General features: G+C 32.8%; 2 protein-coding genes and 1 long non-coding RNA gene across 3 annotated transcripts in view; 2 read left to right on the top strand and 1 right to left on the bottom strand.

Annotated features, from left to right (window-relative positions):
• Positions 1 to 11,804, bottom strand: part of LOC127728049 (leucine-rich repeat and IQ domain-containing protein 3-like) — a 19,895-nt gene extending 8,091 nt beyond the window's left edge. The window contains exons 1-4 of the mRNA XM_052235224.1: positions 11,741 to 11,804; positions 8,156 to 8,572; positions 6,981 to 7,304; positions 238 to 365 (exon numbers count right to left, since the gene is read on the bottom strand). Of these exons, the coding sequence (XP_052091184.1) occupies positions 238 to 365; positions 6,981 to 7,304; positions 8,156 to 8,530 (827 nt within the window). The 5' untranslated portion in view covers positions 8,531 to 8,572; positions 11,741 to 11,804. The remainder of the gene's footprint in view (positions 1 to 237; positions 366 to 6,980; positions 7,305 to 8,155; positions 8,573 to 11,740) is intronic.
• Positions 1 to 20,312, top strand: part of LOC127728195 (uncharacterized) — a 415,364-nt gene that overhangs the window by 16,574 nt on the left and 378,478 nt on the right. The window lies entirely within an intron of this gene.
• LOC127728108 (N-glycosylase/DNA lyase-like) lies at positions 11,802 to 20,312 on the top strand. The gene is made up of 6 exons (XM_052235337.1): positions 11,802 to 11,929; positions 16,095 to 16,815; positions 17,382 to 17,526; positions 18,295 to 18,344; positions 18,621 to 18,686; positions 20,052 to 20,312. Exons 1-6 carry the CDS (start codon positions 11,832 to 11,834, stop codon positions 20,079 to 20,081), a joined length of 1,110 nt encoding a protein of 369 aa, XP_052091297.1. The 5' UTR covers positions 11,802 to 11,831; the 3' UTR covers positions 20,082 to 20,312.

The raw sequence follows: 20,312 nt of genomic DNA, 5'->3' as shown, positions 1-20,312 counted from the left end.
TTTATAGTCGACTATACGTTATGGGTTTTTCTCATTGTTGAAGGCCGTACAGAGGCCTATAATTGCTTACATCCACTTTATTTGAATTTTGGTGGATAGTTGTCTCATTGGCAATCATACCATATCTCCTTATTTTTACACTAAAATGCTTTTAGCAACCTGTATATCATTACATTAACATGTAATAAATTTTTTTATTCAAGCAGTCAAATAAAAGATAATCTTATTTTATCTTACCTTTTTCTTGTTAAAATGCCTCTAATGTGTCTTTGTATTATCAGGACTGGTGAATGGTGAGCCATAATTTTATTAATTTCTGCTTCTGTCCTCCGTAAAAGAGCCATTTCTTCTTCAAATGTTCCATCCTAATAATTAAAAAGATAAATGTAGCAATTTATACACAAAACAAAAATATTGAGATGTGGTATAATTATAAAAATGAGACAACTATCAAAAAGAGACCCAAGGCAGAGGAGGTACATGTCATCAACCCCCAGCCACAGTATGGCCTTCAACAAAGAGCAATACTCATACTGTATGGTAAGCTATAAAAGGCCCAGAGATGACAAAATGTGAAACAGTTCAAATAGAAAACAAAAAGCCTGAGTTATCCTAAAAATAATAAACTAGTAACACCACTGTCCCAGGTAAGGGAGAGTTGGCGCCTTCAAACTAGTTTAACCCCACCACATTCTATAAGTCAGGAGCCTGTAATTGAGTGGTTGTTGTTTGTTACACTTTATCATATTTGTTTTTCGTTTATTGTTTTGTATGTGTGTTCTTGTTTTGTGCTGTTGCACCACTGTCCCAGGTTAAAGGGAGGGTTTGGCGCCATCTAACTAGTTCAATCCCGCCACATTCTGTATGTGCCTGTCCCAGGTCAGGAGCCTGTAATTCAGTGGTTGATGTTTTTTGCTGTGTAACATATTTGTTTTTTGTTCATTATTTTGTACATAAATTAGGCCGTTATTTTTCTCGTTTGAATTGTTTTACATTTGTCATTTCAGGGCCTTTTATAGCTGACTATGCGGTATGGGATCTGCTCATTGTTGAAGGCCTATAGTTGTTAATTTCTGTGTCATTTGGTCTCTTGTGGAGAGTTGTCTCATTGGCAATCATACCACATCTTCTTATTTTTATAGTAACAATTATAACAGATAGCAACCAATGACAACCACTGATTACAGGCTCCTGACTTGAGACAGACACATAAAGAATGTGGCAGGGTTAATCATATTTGTGAGTGAAGAACCATCCCACTAAATGACTATGGCATAATTTGCTTTTTGAAATTGACAAATTTCACTTTCTTTCAATTTATTGATAAGACTCCTACATTCACCACTTGTAGAAAATGAAAGGATATGGAGTAAATGTACATGGGACAAAAACGCAGACAATACATAGAAAACATAGAAAATTATCAAAACAGATGACCAGACCAGTATTGTGTTTGGCTTTTTAATAAATAGGCGTCCTTCAGCTGGCCCCTAAACAAATATGTATACTAGTTCAGTGATAATGGACGTCATACTAAACTCCAAATTATACACAGGAAACTAAAATTAACTAGAGGCTCTCAAGAGCCTGTGTCGCTCACCTGATTCTTCTTTGGTTTTGGAAATCATGTTAAAATAGATTAAAATCATAACAGATACCCTAATAATGAGTGAGGCCAAATTTGGTTTAATATTGGCCATGTAATTTAATAAAAAATCCTGGTGGCCATCTTGAACTGTAAATCAGCAACAAAGTAGCAACACTTCATCAGCACCTCATGAGAAACATTTATGCCATGTTTGGTTTCATTCCATTCAGTGGATCTCTTAAAGAAGACATTTGTATGTATTTCCCATAGGGTCCTTTGTTAAACTAAGTCCCCCACTGGCGGCCATCTTGGATGATGGATCGGCTTCAAAGTAACAACAGCACCTCATAAGGAACATTCATGCCATGTTTGGTTTCAATCCATTCAGTGGTTCTCTAAAAGAAGACATTTGTATGTATTGTCCATTGGGTCCTTTGTTAAACACTGTCCCCAGCTGGTGGCCATCTTGGATGATGGATCAGCTTCAAAGTAACAACACTTGGTCAGCACTTCATAAGGAACATTCATGCCATGTTTGGTTTCATTCCATTCAGTGGTTCTCTAAAAGAAGACATTTGTAAATATTTCCCATTATAGGGTCCTATGTTAAACTAAGTGCCCCCCCCCCCCCCCCCCAGGCGGCCATCTTGGATTATGGATCGGCTTCAAAGTAACAACACTTGGTCAGCACCTCATAAGGAACATGCATGCCATGTTTGGTTTCAATCCATTCAGTGGTTCTCTAAAAGAAGACATTTGTAAATATTTCCCATAGGGTCCTATGTTAAACTAAGTCCCCTGCTGACGGCCATCAAGGATGATGGATCGGCTTCAAAGTAACAACACTTGGTCAGCACCTCATAAGGAACATTCATGCCATGTTTGGTTTCATTCCATTCAGTGGTTCTCTAGAAGAAGTTCAAAATGTAATAAGTTAACGACGACGACGGACGACGGACGCCAAGTGATGAGAAAAGCTCACTTGGCCCTTTGGGCCAGGTGAGCTAAAAATGATACAAGACTAACAAAGGCCAGTGGCTCCTGACTTGGGACAGGCGCAAAAATGCGTCGGGGTTAAACATGTTTTTTGAGATCTCAACCCTCCCCCTATACCTCTAGCCAATGTAGAAAAAACAGAGGCACAACAGTACGTACAGTAAAACTCAATATAAGTCCGAGTCCAATGTCAGAATAGGAAACAAAAGAAAATAAACAAAATGACAATAATACATAAATAACAACAGACTACTAGCAGTAACTGACATGCCAGCTCCAGACCTCAATTAAACTGATTAAAAGATTATGTCTTCATCATATGAATATCAGGCACAATCCCTCCTGTTAGGGGTTTAGTATTATACCGTCATAAAATATATGAGAAGAACATAACTCGTGTCATGCCAACAACTGGTTTTAGAATAAATGTGTTTAATTCCGATGCAAAGACCCTATAAGTGAATTAATATTAAAGCCAAAATATGCAATCTTTAATGACCTGACAACAGTATCGTAACTATATCCCTTCTTAATAAGTCTGTTTAAAGGTTTTGTTAGCTTTTGAGGTGAATACTGACATTTTTGTGCTTTGTAAAGAATATTACCATAAGAGATTGGATGTGAAATACCCGAACGTATAAGATATCTGCATGTTGAGTTATATTTACGAATGATGTCCTTATACCTATGATAAAATTTAGTAAATGCTTTGACTAGTTTATGATATCGAAAAACCCTGGTGTAATAATTTTTCAGTAAAACATAAATTTCTCTAGCTAAAATCTAATACGCTGTTACATACACGAGCGAATCGTACAAGTTGAGATATATAAACACCATAAGATGGTGACAAGGGAACGTCACCATCTAAAAATGGATAATTACATGTAACAATAGGAAATGAAAAATCATCTCTTTAATTTAATAAAAAAATCCTGGTGGCCATCTTGAACAGTAAATCGGCAACAAAGTAGCAACACTTCATCAGCACCTCATAAGAAACATTTATGCCATATTTTGGTTTCATTCCATTCAGTGCACCTCTAGAAGAAGCATTTGTATGTATTTCCCATAGGGTCTTATGTTAAAGGAAGTCCCCCCATTGGCGGCCATCATGGATGAAGGATCAGCTTCAAAGTAACAAAACTTAGTCAGCACCTCATAAGGAACATTCATGCCATGTTTGGTTTCAATCCATTCAGTATGTGGTTCTCTAAAAGAAGACATTTGTATGTATTGTCCATAGGGTCCTTTGTTAAACATTGTCCCCATCTGGCGGCCATCATGGATGAAGGATCAGCTTCAAAGTAACAACACTTGGTCAGCACCTCATAAGGAAGATTCATGTCATGTTTGGTTTCATTCCATTCAGTGGTTCTCTAAAAGAAGACATTTGTATGTATTTCCCATAGGGTCCTATGTTAAACTAAGTCCTCCGCTGGCGGCCATCTTAGATTATGGATCAGCTTCATAGTAACAACACTTGGTCAGCACCTCATAAGGAACATTCATGCCATGTTTGGTTTCATTCCATTTAGTGGTTCTCTAAAAGAAGACATTTGTATGTATTTCCCATAGGGTCCCATGTTAAACTAAGTCCCCCGCTGGCCGCCATCTTGGATTATGGATCGGCTTCAAAGTAACAACACTCGGTCAGCACCTCATAAGGAACATTCATGCCATGTTTGGTTTCATTCCATTCAGTGGTTCTCTAAAAGAAGACATTTGTATGTATTTCTCTTAGGGTCCCATGTTAAACTAAGTCCCCTGCTGGCGGCCATCTTGGATTATGGATCGGCTTCAAAGTAACAACACTCGGTCAGCACCTCATAAGAAACATTCATGCCATGTTTGGTTTCATTCCATTCAGTGGTTCTCTAAAAGAAGACATTTGTATGTATTTCCCATAGGGTCCAATGTTAAACTAAGTCCCCTGCTGGAGACCATCTTGGATTATGGATCAGCTTCATAGTAACAACACTTGGTCAGCACCTCATAAGGAACATTCATGCCATGTTTGGTTTCATTCCATTCAGTGGTTCTCTAAAAGAAGACATTTGTATGTTTTTCCCATAGGGTCCCATGTTAAACTAAGTCCCCCGCTGGAGGCCATCTTGGATTATGGATCAGCTTCAAAGTAACAACACTTGGTCAGCACCTCATAAGGAACATTCATGCCATGTTTGGTTTCATTCCATTCAGTGGTTCTCTAGAAGAAGTTCAAAATGTAAAAAGTTAACGACGACGGACGCCAAGTGATGAGAAAAGCTCACTTGGCCCTTCCGGCCAGGTGAGCTTAAAAAGGTCCGCAATAAGTGGTGCACAGTTAGTCCCCATTGGAATTCCGATAACTTGACGATATACGGAATCTCCAAAGCGAACAAAAATGTTATCAAGTTAAAATTCAAGGGCAGATATAGTATCAAAGCATGTCCAATTGACATAGTTCTTTTGTTTGTTGCTACTAAAAAATGACCTAAAAGAGTTTGAACATATGTATTCGCATCCCGACTTTTTAAATGCCCATTTAATAAGTTGTGTGAATTTTTTCTTAATAAGAATATGAGGCAAAGTGGTATATAGGGTAGAAAAATCAAAACTTTGAACCGATTCAAAATCACCAATATATGCATGCATTTTATCAAGTACTTCCAACGAGTTTTTGACACTCCAAAAGTAATTAATTCCACTATTTTCAAAGGCCTTATTTGAACAATTTATTATCAGGTTTTTGATTGTACCAAGTGTACTAGTAAGTAGAATAGACAATTTAGTAGTGGAACAATGACTTGAAGTCGAAATAAATCTATATTTGTAAGGTGATTTGTGTAGCTTCGGAAGCCAGTACATAGTTGGGACTTTCAGTGTATTTGGTTCTGCTTGTAAAGAAGTAGCTAATACTTTATGTTTGTTACAGATATCGTTTTCTGAAAATGAAGTCAGTTGGAATGTTGGTGAATTGGTGATTTCCTTTTGCAGAACCTCAATGTAAAATTTACGTCAAACTATAATAATATTATTAGCAGCTTTATCAGCCAGGACAAAAACAAATTCCTTGGCTAGTTCTTTTAGTTTATTTTTGATACGAGAAATAGGATTTTTATGGTTGTTGTTAAGAGTAAAATGTTCTTTAAAATGTTGTATACGTATATCAACTATCTTCATTACTGAATTAAAAAAATTCGTAAGGGTTCAGCGGAACCCAGTGTCTCGCCTACTTTTGCTGTTAATCACAGGCTCAACAAAAATGAGGAAAAAAATTAATAAATATATTCCTCTCTATACTATCTTTTGATTGTAAGTAGCTTCTGTCCAAGTTTGGTAAAAATCCAGGATAGTTTATGAATCTAAGAAATGTTTTAAAAACTTAAACTGCACACTGTATGTAATGTTAACTGGAAGAAAAACTAAGTCCATTTATAAGTAAAATACGGAAAAAATGGAACAAAATTTTAACAAAATTTCCTTCTAGATACTAGCTTTTAATGGAATTTTTTTTTTATAAAATTTATTTTTGAATATTATCTTATGATCATAAACAAGCTTCTGTCCAAGTTTGGAAGAAATCCAGGATAGTTTAAGAAAGTTATTAAAATTTCAAAAACTTTAACCACAGAGTGAATATTTGTGGACGCCGCCAACGACGACAACGCTGACGAAGGAATGTAGGATCGCTATGTCTCGCTTTTTCGACAAAAGTCGAAGGCTCGACAAAAAGAGTCCAAAGATTTTTTGTCAGCTTTTTCCTGTTTTATCCATTTCAAACAATAAGCACAAAGTGAGTCGTTGATGATATTACGACACTCATTCCATTTAATAATTGACGGGGGACGATATTTAGGTCCTTTACTGAGGAATGATTTTAACTCTCGGCCGCGAACGATGTTAAGGTCTCCTGTTATAACATGGGAAATGGGGCCATAAGTGTATTCTGAATTACTACAATTACATGACGTAGGTGTATTTTCACTGATATTTACATCTTTACAGACTTGGCTATAATTAAACACAAATTTCCGGGTAGATTTCTTGTAAATATAACAAATAAGAGGGAGTTCAGTATTATCAAAATATCCAGGAATTTGTTCTTTAACAGAATGGTCGTTAAAAATACCGGCAATATTTACAAAATCAAAACCTTTATTGACATACTTTATTTTAATAAAATGTTTTTTATGATCTTCAGGGCGATCAATTTTGGTAAAAAGTTGTACATGTTAGTATTATTATTTTCATGATTAATCCTTAATACTTTTTGGGTTTTTTTTCACATTGCCATTGTTGATTTACTACTGATCTATTACCTGTCCTGGTATTTCATCATAAGCAACTTTTCGCTTTCATTGTATTATCTATTTGAATTACATCATTTCAGTTCATATCAAACTTTACCTACCTCGTACCATGGTGGGCAAAGGTTGATCTTAAATTCTTCATTCTGTGTACAAAATCTTCCTCCAAATATTGCATCCTCAATTATCTCTTCATCAGATATAACATAATGATCTAAGGCCTTAAGTGACCAAATACTGTTGACAACATGGTGCCGATAATTTCTCTTCAATCCAAGTGGTGTATCATACAATGTAAGGCCCATAAGATTTGGACATGTAGCAATGTTTTGTAATGTTTCATACTTCCCTAGAGGATTATCATGCAGCAATAAAAACTTCAGATGCCTCAGTGATGACCAAAATGCAATCCCTGGTACAGATGTAAGCTGAAAAATTTGTAAGCCATATACATGTTACACATATACTAAAATACATATATGTATATTCAATCACATGTTTAATAAAATAACAAATAGTCGGGTCATCCAATATATCTACATAAATATATTGCTTTTCTTCTACCTTTTTTGCTAAATCAATTTTTTCAGCTTTCAATAAAGCATGAGAAGCAAATATTTAATTTAAATGCAAATGTATGCAAACTTCTGAACAGAGTGTTGCCAAAAATCAGAGTTTGAAAATTTACCTGTATCACTGGCAACAAATGGAATTTTCAATGCTTTTTTCAAAGTTTGCAGAAAGACCAACATATTAAGTTACTTCAAGTGACAGTTATTAATTCAAGACAAGTTAAAAGTTGAACATGTTGAACTAGAGAAAAACATAGGGAAAACTATGTAGAAATGTTCAATTCATAATTATTCATTATTTATTACCATGCAAATTAATAATTGTGACTTCTCTACCCAGGTCGATCAGAAAATGCTCCATTACAAGTTGTATGTGCTACTACATTAATTATTTCCCCTTGTCATTTCATATACAAAATAATAAGTTTAATGCTATTCTTGGTTTGGTCTCATCTCTATAGTTTTTACATGTACATTGCTACACATTTACCACGAACATATTTTTTTAAATAAATGTATTGAAGTTTGTTTTTGTTTTATAAATCTTATCCTTAATCGGACAAGGTTTATAAATATATACAACTGAATAACTGTTCCATCAATAATGCATAAATATTTTCATGTCAGTAAATTACGAAGAAATGCATAAGATAAGAAACATAACCTCCTCACATATAAATATGCCCAAGAAACATATTTAATTTTACCTGATTTGAATGAAGATCCAGCTTAATCAATTGACGACAGGTTGCAAGGCCATCAATTTTTGTTAAGAAATTATTATGCAAGATGCAGATCCTCAAGTTAATACAATATGAGATGTCTCCAATTTTCCTCATATGAACACCAACAAGCTTCACAAGATATATTTTGTTTGTATCCTTTACACGTCGCCCATTCAAAGGACCCATATGTTTAATTAAGTATCCCTGAGTTGGGACCAGGAAGTATCCATGTTCCTCCGCTAGTTTTATGGTCTCTTCTTCCCTTTGTTTGTAGTACTTGTTCATCAGTATGTTCCCCGGCTCTTTTAAGGTGTCATGGATCCGGGAGAACTTCGACCAGTCAGGTATGCTAACCATGTTGACTGTTGTTTTTTTTCAGACTATCTTACTGGTCTTTACCTATATTTATAAAATTATACATTCAAACCATAAATATAACATTAATATTTCAAAATTGTATGATATATCCAGTTTATTACTATCATTTTGATATTTACCTGATTCTAAATAAACATTTCATTTTGGTCTGTTTGTAGCTCTTTACTTTTATTTGTAGTCAAACAAATGTCTGTAATTGCAGATGTTTTAAAGTTATGACATATATGTGTATAAGTATAATACATATATGTACTTTTCCCTTAAAAGTAAGAAATAAAATCTGCATTTTTGCAGATTGTTCTTGGTGATCGATCATTATGTTTTTGTACTTATTAATTAAAAGTTTTAAAGGAACCTACATGTAGGTAGATAGTATTATGTGTGCCCAGGATCTGTACATGTCTTCTCCATTAATATTTAAAAGGAAATACAGAATGCAAATTGTGCAGTTGCTAATATTTTAGTTCAAATTGATTGAATGTCCAAACATATAGGATTAGAAAATTACAAGATTGTTCCCCAAAAAAATTGTTTTAAGCGTTTGATTTTTTTAGGTGTATTGTTTGCAGTGTTGCTTTGAACTTTTTTTTGAAGTTATATATCTTTAACTACTATGGAATTTTATATTAGTTTACACTTGTGCTAGAAAGTACAAAAAGACTAGAATACAGACTGTGGCTTCTAAAGTTTTTACAATAAATGGAAAACTATGCAATCAATTGATTTTAATTAGGCTAAATAAAAATATATGTGTGGTTCCAGTTACATCCTGAAAAAAAATAGGGTCGGTAGGTCGGCAATTTTTTTCTCTATATGTTTGGTTGTAAAAGTAAAATAAACAAATATGTTAATTTTGTTGCATTTTAGCCATATTGGATATATACTTCTAATGGAAATTCAGATGACAGAAATCTGTGAATTTAATTATTGAAATTCACATTCCACAAAATGGGATCGTTCGAAAATTATTTTTCAGAAATGGAAAAAAAAGTTCTTGGGTCGGGGGGTTAAAACTAGGGTCGGTGGGGTAACTGGAACCACACATATACTTTTATTTGGCTGTAAGTGCATACTAGTATAGAAAAGAGAACAAAAGATGAAAAGTTTAACCAACAATCCACAAAACACTAAATAGAAGTTATATTATATACAACTACACATTGGGAGACATTAAACTCAACCAAAAACCAGGTATGAACTCAGGTGTTCTGAAGGGTCAGGAGTTCCTACTCCACTAGTGACTTGTCATGAGACTAAAAGACATGCTTAAAACTGGTGAAAAGGAATTGACTTGGGCTAGATCAAATTTAGGCCATGGCCAGATCAACTTGGGCCTTGATCGACATAAAAGCCGGCCATCAACAAGATGCACAAACTTATAGGTTAAAAAAATTTACTGAACTTCATTGAATAGCAAAATCCATGGCAATAAAATATATGTTTAACAGGTTGAGGAATATCCTCATTATTAGGTACTATCCGCATTTAATTTTATATTGGTATTATACCCAAAATCGGGTATCAATTTACAGTGATAAAAAAACTAATTTATGATTTCATCATGATACCTGTCATGGTGCAAATATTCATATAAATGACAACATTTTTCCCTTTAAGAGTTCAAATGAGTACTAAATACAAAGATAACAGTTCTGCCAACTTTTAATAATGCAAATGCGTGAGATTTGGCCAAAATCGTAAAATCAAAGAGAAAAAACAATAGATCAAAGGAAAATGCCGCCAAATAAGCATGAAAATGCGTGAGTCTCACGCTAAACGCATGAGACTTGGCAGCCCTGAGATAATGGCCTCCAAAAATCCTACTTTTTGAAGGCTGTTAACTTTTATCCTGATGATATCATACCTGCCAACCTCTGAAACCTTCAAAGAGGGAGATCTCCCCCTCAGCTATGATAGCTGAGGGGGAGATTTTGCGCGAACGACATTTTCAAGTTAAAAATATGACCTGTTTACATAATCATCTACAAAACACCAATTAGAGTTAATAAATATACTTTTAAATATTTCTTCAATTCATGGTTATAATCTATACAAGGTGTTTTTTTTTTTAGCCTTTTTCGATACCTCCAAGTCTCATAACTCACAACATTAAAGATTTTGATTTTGTTGTGAGTCTCACACTAAGCATGCTTTCAAACATCGTACAGACCACCAGAAGAAATCGAAAAATGTTTGTTTGAACAAGATGTGCAAAAAGATTCATTGCCAAGTGAACTTGGTCGTAAAAATTGAAAATCTTTCATTCAAATCTGCTTAACATTTCGATTTGCAGTTATCTATTTCTTCTTTTTTACACTGCCGCTTAGTCCAGACAAAGACCTTTATCTTGTTGGAGTTGACATAGCAGAATTAACTGAATTTGGATTACTTATATATCTAACATAAAAACTACTGACCAAAGTTTTCAAATGAAAGCTGATTGTTTATTTATTTCTATTGAAAGTAATGAAAAAGCCAGAGAATTACGAACGTGGGTTATTCCAGGGGAGACTCCCGCTCAAAACAGGAGGGTTGGCAGGTATGTGATATTTCAGTCAGACTCATGGTGTCTTTAGGCAAAATGTTGTCCTTTAACCTAATGTTTGCCCCATGTCCAAAGTTCATATTTTTATAACTGAAAATACACCTTATCGCTATTTTTTTGTCATTACCGAACAACAAAAAAGTTCCCGTAAAATTTTGACGTCACAATAGAAAATGTCTGACGCCACAAAGGAAAAGTGATTGTTGTACGACGTCAAATTCAAGTGTCACAGTTTCTCAGGTCAAGTGTTGCAGATTCACAAATAGTGGTAAGGTCTATTGATACCCGTTTTGGGATATATAATACCCATAAATGAGGATAGAAGTTAGTACCATTTAATGATTTAATGAGGAACCTCCCCAACCTGTTTACGGGTTATCACTTATTTATAGGTACTCCAGTGAATAGACAAGGCAATGCCTGGGAAAATACCAAAATGTCAACCGAAATCATTAAATAACTGCAGACTTGCATCCTCATAATGTCATTTCCTTCTCATACAAGTCTTACTTTGTCAGTCATGCGTTTCATTGGGAGATCAGATACATTTTGACGTGCATTTTAATATTAATAAACTGACGAATTGCAAATGTTTACTTTTTCAGGGCCAAACAGAAAGACAAAAGGGGAATCAAACAAATCACCTTGATCATCTGCACCTTGGCCAGTGGCCGCCATTTGTAAACGTTGCCCGCAACAACGATAAATCTCGCACTGTACGTGAAAAAGAAAAACATGGCTGCGCCCATGATTGAATCAACCTTCAAGTCATTTATGTGTCCAATCAAAGAATTACGGCTTGATAAAACACTGGCATGTGGACAGTCATTCAGGTTTACACTTACCTTAAATCTTTTGTTGTTGTTGTCATTTTTCTGAAGTCGTTGTGGCGTATCACGGCACGCGGAAAAAAAGGGGGAGGGAATGTTGTTCAAGGTATCAAGTTGTACAGAAAGACTGAGACTCAAGTCGACATTGCTCTAGTTTGAAAATCATTTTATTTAATTGAGTGTCAATAGAAATTTTAACATATACAGACTAGGGCATGGTATGGACTTTTTGCCCATATTTATGTTCACTCTTACTTTTATTTTGTTCTGCTTAATTTTGTGTTATAGTATGAAGAAGGTGTTATTTTTGAAAGGGAAAAAATTCCATATTACAAATTTTTCAAGCGCAACTTTTAGAAAAATAAGTTACGATTTTGCTTTCTTTCATGTCGTTCCTGCCAAAGTCGTTTCATCCCAAGTCGATCCGGCCCCATATCATTTCTTATATTTAAAGTTGATCCGGCCCGGGCGGCCCCAATTTAAAAAATATTCATAAGGGATACAAAAAAATATATACGAATTGTAATACATACAAAAAAATACAAAATATTTTATTGGCACAAACTCAATTACAATAATTGGCAACGGCCCATACAACTATAAGTATACAAATGGTAATGATGCATCAATTAAACAATACTACATAACATATTAATAGGCACATTTCGAACAATGAAATTTGCAGTTATATATATATTAATATACATAGGTTAATGTAGAATAGTCTACTGACATATATACATTGTATGTTATAGCTTCATAATGTTCATATTACTCATTTGTCAGGACATTTTTCCTTAATTCAAATGATTGATTAATAAAGAATAAAATGAATCTAAGTTTTGTTCTACACTTGCTATTAAGTAGTAGTTTAATATATTCATCCTCAGTTTTGGATTGTTTGTCATAATTTTTAAAAATGTTTTTCGTCTTCTATATTGTTATTATGACATAATTTGCACAACCTTTCTTCTCTGTAAACTCGCAGGTACCTGCCTCTTTCAATTTCAAGATTGTGTGCACTTAGCCTAAGTTTTGCCGAAGGTGCCCTATCTTTCAACATATTCAATTGATCAACATAGTGTGCACGTTTATTTGAAAAACAATAATGTTGAAAAAATGATAATTTTGATGATTCCGTAATATATGAATTCTGTTCCTGTAAAATTTGGTCATGAATTCGTTGTTTTATCTGAGCAAGCATAGGTTTAATTGGTACATGAAAAGATGTTAAATACGAGAAGCCCAGATTTTGGATACATTTCTTCATATTACTTGTCCATAGGTTGTTTTCTCTTGTTTTAATAAAAATGTCATGAGCTAAGATCTTGTCAGATGAGATTAAATGATCTAAGAATTTCATGGAGGATAACATAATTTTAGCTTTTAAGGGGAGTCTACCAAGCTCACTGCGACATGCATTGTTGGAAGTTTTACAGTGAACCCCAAGAATTTCTTTCATAAATTTTATATGAAACTTGAATGGTTCATTCTCAGTATTTTTTAGAATTGATTCAATACCCCAAACTTCACTTCCATATACTAAAATTGGAAGTACCATTGTATCAAAAAAAAATTCTAAAAGTCTACATGAATTGTTCAGACTAAGAGATTTCTTTATTTTGAATAGAGCTTTTCTAGCCTTTTCCATCAATAAATTGGAGGCAAGGTTAAATTTACCATTGCATTTTAAAGTTATCCCAAGGTAACAATACTTATCAACTGTCTCAACATAAGATTTGTTGATAGTAAAAAAGTTTTGAAATGATTTGCCGTTAGAATTGAATATTAGGACTTTTGATTTTGTAGAATTTACTTCCAGCTTCCAATCTGTACAGAATTGAGCTAGATTGTCAAGACTACATTGTAGTCCTTCTGGACTACTTGACAATAGTACCAAGTCATCGGCATATAACAAACAATGAATCTTATCATCACCAACTAGCACAGGGTCTGTCCTATTTGAATCTTATCATCACCAACTAAAATGTTGGTGTTATGGTCATACATAAATGTTTATGAATTTTATTATAATAAAAAAGGTGGACGGTAAAAAAGTATGCCTTTGTCAAATATTTTATATATTTTTAAATATTGAATTTTCATTAGATAAGACATTTGTTGGAATATTTTTTTTAAATATGTCAAATATTTATATTAAGATTTCATACAGAAATAGAATATTATTTTAATGTAAAATATTTGAATTCAAATCAATTTATCACCTTTAATGAGTAGGGATGATTATGCAGTATAAAACAATTATGTTGATTTATGTTTTTATTACAAGTTTTCAAGACTATTGTGTATGCATAATTATAATAAAAATATATATATAAGAGAATTTAGTACCATCAAAAGATCAAACTATAAAAACCTTGTTGATTAAATAAATTTTATCAGTCATGATTTTGATTGAATTAAGTGATTACGACTGGTATTACTTTGGTTCTGATCCTGAAACAATTGTTGAAAAAACAATTTAGACATTGATTTGATTTAAACAAGTTATAATGATGATTATATAATTATATGTTCCGTTGGATTGTAAATCTCTTCAATGTGTGAATTAAGTAAAAACTTTTTTTTTTCCATGATATTCCAAGTTATCAATTCATGGAAAATAACTTCATATACAGTACCAATCATACTCCTTTTCGTATCAATTTAAAATAAGTAATCTGAATGTTCCTCAAATATTAGGCATTCTTCACTTACCTGCTGTCATTAGTCATTGATACTTTGTGCAAATTCCATTTACCCTGAATCAAATATGTCACCAAATCCTCCAATGTAAATATAAATTATTCATTATTTTATCATGGGTCCAGATTGTTGTGGGACGAAACGACTTGGGACGGATTGACTTGGGGACGGATGGACTTGGGGCCGGAACGACCTGATATCACGATTTTAAGTTCATTAGTATATTTATTTTTATGTGTTATTGATTTTGTCCTCGTGTCATTGTGTCATGATATAACATAATATCAGGTAAATGCTACCTCCTGATGAGCTCTCGAAGGTTAGAGGTAAACGTTATTACTAGTCTGTCAGATGTTCCAGTTGTTCCTGATTGTTTATATGATGTATAAGTGATGAATTGTGGTGTTACAACTAACAGAAGTTCTTTCTGAACAGTCATTGACAGTAACAATGAACAATAAACCAATATCAGTGGTCAAACTTATACTTTCTGTGTTCATACTATGAATAGTTATATAAAGTGTATAAATTTACATTTGAAATAAAATTTAAAAATATCTCTGTTTATTTGGTAAGGATTGCTATTTCCAAAGCTTCTGGTTATATGTTTTTTTATAATCAATGTTCTGTCTAATATATAAGAATTAAATTAAAATTGACTTCTACCCATATATTTCATATTTTATTAAGATAATATTATGACAATGTTATTTTGAATTTCAGCAGCAAAATACCTAATGTACATGTATAACAACTCCATCCATCTTATTAATGATATTGAAATTACAAAAAGAAAGGATATGGGATGGATAAACTGGAGATAAAAATCTCATGAAAAACTGGACAATGATTAGAGCTATTTTCCAAATGCTTGTAGTTTAAAGGTTTGGTTGGCTTGCTTGCTTTGTTTGTATCTATAAATGTTTGCTCAAGCATTGTATTAAGATTGACATCTGCAATCAATAGAAAGGTGGGGCTTCAGCTTGTATACTTTATACTTAAATGTTATTGGATGTTAAGTATAATGCAGAGTATAATGTATACAAGCTGAAGCCCCGCCTATCTATTGATTGCAGATGTCAATCTTAATTACAATGCTTGAGCAAATATTTATTCAAACAAAGCAAGCAAGCCAACCAAACCTTTAAACTACAAGCATTAGGAAAAAAGCTCTAAATATCAAGTGAACTGTGCTTTTATTGCTGTCAATATCTTACTTCTTTATGGTGATGAATTATGATTAAGAAATGTATAAATCTACACTATATGTCAAACTAAATTCAAAACACAGATTCTTGAAATAATTTTTTTTAAGTACCATTGCCTTTAGCATGAAATTATATATGTCTGAACTTCATGAATAAAGTTCTGATGCATGCAAAAAGGTACATACAGGATGCACAGAGAACATTGTGATTTAAGAAAACTTTTAATCTTTTATAAAATTATAAATATTTTACAGATGGAAAGAGAATATCCCTGGTACTTGGGTTGGGGTATTAGCAGGACGAGTGTGGAAGCTGAAGCAAAATGAAAATGAGATCTTTTATACCACTCAGGGTAATTTTATGCAACAACAAACCAAGATAGAAAAACGTCCACCCACCAAAAAGCATAGAAAATTAAGTAAAAAGGGGACAACAGAAAAGATGACAAGAACTGTTGAAGAAAAATACATTTGGTGTGAAAATGTAGGAAACGAATGTGATAATGAATTAAACATTTTGAGTGATTATTTACAGCTCTCTGTAAAACTCCAAGATCTCTATGCACAATGGTCGCACAAAGACCCAAATTTTCGGGAGAAATCGGAAAACTTCCAAGGAGTTAGAATGCTTCGTCAGCATCCTGTTGAAAATTTATTTTCTTTTATTTGTTCGTCCAATAACCATATATCTAGAATAAGTTCGATGGTAGAAAAATTATGTGAAAATTATGGTGAGAAGATAACAGAAATAGATGGCCAGGCTTATTTTGCTTTCCCATCCATATCATCACTGGCAGGAGAAGGTGTGGAAGAAAAATTGAGACAGTTAGGTTTTGGTTATCGGGCCAAATACATCAGTTCATCAGCTCATTATCTCAGTGAAAATGGTGGAGAAGATTTTTTATTTAGTTTGAGAGAAAAGCCATATGAAGAAGCAAAGCAGCAATTAATGAAACTCAATGGTGTAGGTGCTAAGGTATGTTATATTTTGAAATGGGGAAATTTTGAGAGAAAAAAATTGTTGCATTTGCATTTGTTGAATATTTTATGTCAAATTTTTTTTAATGAAGATTACTTGTACTTTATGGAGGATTGGCATTTTCAGTAAAGCAGTTAAAAATGATTGTGTCTTATTGCAGGAAATATTTAGCTGTATAAATCTTTTTATAAGTCCCTCAACACTTCTGTCATGAGAAAATTATGATTATGTACTTGTTTTTGCCTTACTTGTCATAATAAAAAAAAAGGGAAATACTGAAGTTAATATGATCTAATAGGTGACCTGTGCATTTATTAAACACACAAGAAGCTTAAGTTTATCAAACAGGCTAAAATTAAAAAAACTTGAGCAATTTGATTTTGATACTATGAAGAAAAAACTTGAATAAATTTAAATGGATATTCATAGATTCTTTTGTGAAAATAAAAGAATGAAATAAGTACCGGGTAAATAATGTATATGTAACTAAATCAATCTTATGATAAATTTCAAAAGTGCGGTTTTTGAAGTAATGTATTTATATATTTTTTTATTGTATTAAGGTAGCAGATTGTGTTTGTTTGATGTCAATGGACAAAGCAGGAGCCATTCCAGTTGACACCCATGTGTGGCAAATAGCATCAAGAGATTACATACCAAAATTAAAACAGTCAAAATCTCTAACAGATAATCTGTATAAAGAAATAGGTAAGCAGAATAAACACAATATACTCTTCCTTTAGCTGAAAATTTTAGCTGTTTAGTTGCACAAGGATTCTTTTTGCTACCACACAATGAAATTTACCTTCAGCTCAACACCAATTAAAAATCAAAGCAGAAAACTGTTATATTTCTTGAAATTATTTCAATTTGTCAACAGGAAAAAATCTTAGGGTATCTGTTAGTAGTCATGCCTTTCATAAATAAATACCCTTTTGACAGCTTAAAACTGAGCATAAAACTGTCATTTGCATGAAATTTACTAAATCACATAGCTAAGAAATGAAATAATTATTAAAATGTCAACCTTGAATTCTTTTTATAGAAGCAATACCAAAGGCAAGTTGTTAAGTATAAATAAAATGATCTTCCCAATACAAGGGATGAAAATGTGCCTGCTCAGTGGACTCAAGCCAGTTAAATTGGAATACAGCTAGTATATTTGTTAGCAACTTGCCCTTTGGACAAATAGAATTTAGCTGTGAGCTACAATACTTCAACTTAAAGGACCAGCGAACATTCTGTGAAGGCAGTGGTTGAAAATTTAAAGAGTTGTTTCTGGAAAAGTCAGTCATTCTTTCAACCACTTGAGTCTAAAATCTAAGAAGTAATCAAATTAAATCATTCTACAGTATTATATAGTAGCTTTTCAAAAATGAATGTTCAATGAAATATAGAATGCAATGCATTCCATTATAGTGTCATCAACACAATTGATTTCACTGGTTTTTCTATAACTGCCATTATATTTTACAGGAGATCATTTCAGAAGTTTGTGGGGACCATATGCTGGATGGGCACATTCTGTAAGTTTTGTTCAGAAATTTATCGAAACTAAATTGAAATTTACAACCATTGGTATAGAAGTGATTTTCACAGATGGTTCTATTAATTTTAACATGATTTTTCGATATTGTCGATCATGATTTGTATGGACAATAACTTTTGAAGATCATGACTTAAAATCTCAGATTGATACCTCATTGTTTTATACAACTTATAGTTTCAAATGATGATTTTAGAATAAAATTATGTTTTGCACCTGTTTGCAAAATTTTATATATATTGTATTGTATATTAAGGTACTGTTCACTGCTGATCTTAGGAAATTCAAAAGAGAAAGTCCAGATACAGATTCAAAAATTAAGGTAGTTTTATTTCTTTAATGGATTCACAACACATTGTGTCTTCCAATAAATGTGTTAAATTCTGCATTTCACACTACAGAATAAAGGTATTTTTGTATAGGATGTAAGTTATTCCGGAGTAAATTAAAATTATATAGAACATTACAAAATGTGATATCATACAGCCAGCAGTACACAGTTTTTTAAGTGTATTTCTGTTTTAGTTATAGAAGATTTTTTTCCCATAATTCAAAAACAATTTATGATATGCACAAAAGTATGGGCTTCAGAAGTAATCTAATTTGCAAATAAAAAATACATCAGTGATGTGGTTCCCCAAAAAATTGAGCCAGCCAAGATTATTTTTTCTTATTTTTACTATCTTTTGCATTTATGATACTGACAATAACTCATACTTTGAAATAGATGAGGGTCTGGATGGGGTTTACAGGATAGAGAAATAACAGGTCAAAAAATTAAGAATAGCAAAAATGGGGTGCTAAACTATAATCCTGGAGAATAAAGGGCAAAATACATACAGAATAGAGAAAAATGACCTAAAAAATTGAAGAAAATTGAAATGAAGGACCCCAATCCAAACCCTCATGGATTCTGTTAACTGACAGTACATTCTATGAATTAAGTTTGTGCTATGCTCTTCATTAATACAAACAGACATAGAAACTTTGTGCAACTAAACAGCTAAAATTTCTAGCTACAGAAAGAGAAGATTGTGTTTATTCTGCCAACTATTGCTTTTTTCATCTTCATGTAAATACCTAAGACAAATAAGTGAATCACACAAGGTTCAGGAAAAAGCAGGCGACATTGTATTAAGGGTTTATATGAAAATATACTAAAGGAATTATAACGGCAGTTATTATTGTTATTTCACCAATTGATTATTTTTTTGCAATTTCCTGACTGCCAGCATAAAGCCTGCAGTTGCAAATGCATGAATTGTAATACTCCTTTCTTTTAAATCATATAGGGAAATCACTACCAATGTATGAAAAATGATTTTCTGATTCATTTACTCTGAAAGCTTTCAGATCCATCAATATGTTCCCCCTATGTGCATACTCACACTTTGTGTACAAGGAGTAATGACGGTAAGTTTGCTTGTTTTCTAAGTGGACCTTGAAATCAAAATTAAGTTTGTTAACAAATTACTGAAAGAGAAGAAATGCTATTACTATCCAATCAAATCATGGAACAGGTTACAAAAAGATGACTACAAAACCTTGTCCGTCAGTTTGTTTTTTTTATTTACCATAGCTTTATAAAAATGATAGTTCATCTAAAAAACAAGTCCACATTGAAACAGTGAAGGTGTTAATTTCAAATGTCTTATCAGGGTACATATTTATTAATGTTTCATTACAGGAAAAGGCAAAGAAGAAGAAAGTAAAGTAGCTATGGTAATTACTTTTTAGACATCAGAAGTCTTGTGCCCATTAGTACAGATATCACTGTAGACAAAGAAAGGATAGTTTTACAAACATTTTCATGATTTATGAAAGAGATTTGACAGCAATGCAATATGGAATAACATTTTTTATTTTCTATTGACTGTTATAAATTGTTGATAATGAATTGTTAGATATTTTTAACATTAAAGATAAATTTGATATTATCCCAATGAAA

This window comes from Mytilus californianus, unplaced genomic scaffold (assembly GCF_021869535.1).
Source record: "Mytilus californianus isolate M0D057914Y unplaced genomic scaffold, xbMytCali1.0.p SCAF_2, whole genome shotgun sequence".
NCBI lineage: Eukaryota > Metazoa > Mollusca > Bivalvia > Mytilida > Mytilidae > Mytilus > Mytilus californianus.
Note: the sequence above shows the minus strand (reverse complement) of the source record. Positions and strands in the feature narration are given on the sequence as shown.

Coding starts and splice junctions, on each gene's coding strand:
- LOC127728108 (XM_052235337.1), top strand. CDS start 11,832: ATGGCTGCGCCCATGATTGAATCAACCTTCAAGTCATTTATGTGTCCA. Junction 16,816..17,381: donor TCAATGGTGTAGGTGCTAAG/GTATGTTATATT, acceptor TATTGTATTAAG/GTAGCAGATTGTGTTTGTTT. Junction 18,687..20,051: donor ATACAGATTCAAAAATTAAG/GTAGTTTTATTT, acceptor GTTTCATTACAG/GAAAAGGCAAAGAAGAAGAA.